General features: G+C 34.4%; 1 protein-coding gene across 1 annotated transcript in view; it reads left to right on the forward strand.

Moving 5' to 3' along the window:
* LOTGIDRAFT_175429 (hypothetical protein) overlaps positions 1-629 on the forward strand; it is a gene marked incomplete at both ends in the record, with an annotated part of 11862 nt that extends 11233 nt beyond the window's left edge. Inside the window, 2 exons of the mRNA XM_009056644.1 lie at positions 209-289; positions 396-629. Coding sequence (XP_009054892.1) covers positions 209-289; positions 396-629 — 315 coding nt within the window. The remainder of the gene's footprint in view (positions 1-208; positions 290-395) is intronic.
* Positions 630-956: the final 327 nt, after the last annotated feature.

Genomic DNA, 956 nt, shown 5'->3' on the forward strand with positions numbered 1-956 from the left:
TAAGGCAGGGTTGTCAACCTTAATCTCCAAACAGATTCAAAACTGCTCAGCTGTAAATCCAATATTGATGCGACCACCCATAGTTATTGATGCTGTTAAACAAGGTAAAAATTATCATCATCATCAATCGAAGCAGCAACTAACACACCCTATTCAGTCTTTTCGGGTGTTGTATTATCACTAGAACTCTGTGCATTTTAAATTCTAGTTATGTACCAATACGAATTCAGGGATTGTTCAGACCCAATCCTAATACGACCAGCTATAGTTCTAGATGTTTTTAGACAAGGTAAAGACTTGTCATCATCATTATCCTCAGTCAGGAATATAATTAGTATGAATAATAAGGTAATAACTAATACCAATACTGCTGTTATATCATGCTACATTTTCAGAGAACAGAACTGGAATCGAACTAGAACCGAGTGCTCGATGGAACGAGCCGGATGTGGACTATACTCCCTATAATGATTTAATATCTGCTGTATGGCCGACATTAAGACATAGAAACTATACGTGGGGATTATTAGAGGGTCCATTACAACCCACGTCAACTTTATACAGTAATCCTGATATCGTTATACCAGATCCTTGTTCTCATCCTTCTACTATCATATGTGGACATTCAGGTAAATATGCGCATATGTGTTGAAACTTAAAGTATGTATTCTAATATCATTCATGATCAAAAGGTCACGTCTATAAGATTTCATTTGTACTAAAACTGAATAATAAAGCTATGAACTCTATGAAAGGGATGCGAAATTCTCGTCTAAACCTTGGGAATAGTACTTTTGATAATAGCCATATACGTAAACCTGGAAATATTTGTTCAAAATGTAATATATTTGACCAACAAAAATTGTTTTTGTTGTACTAGATAAAGAATATATTAATATAAAACCACCACAACTATTAAAACATGGTAGACGATATCATGTTTGTCTCCATGCTGA

The sequence above is a fragment of the Lottia gigantea genome (genome assembly GCF_000327385.1).
Source record: "Lottia gigantea unplaced genomic scaffold LOTGIsca_280, whole genome shotgun sequence".
In the NCBI taxonomy this organism is placed as follows: domain Eukaryota; kingdom Metazoa; phylum Mollusca; class Gastropoda; family Lottiidae; genus Lottia; species Lottia gigantea.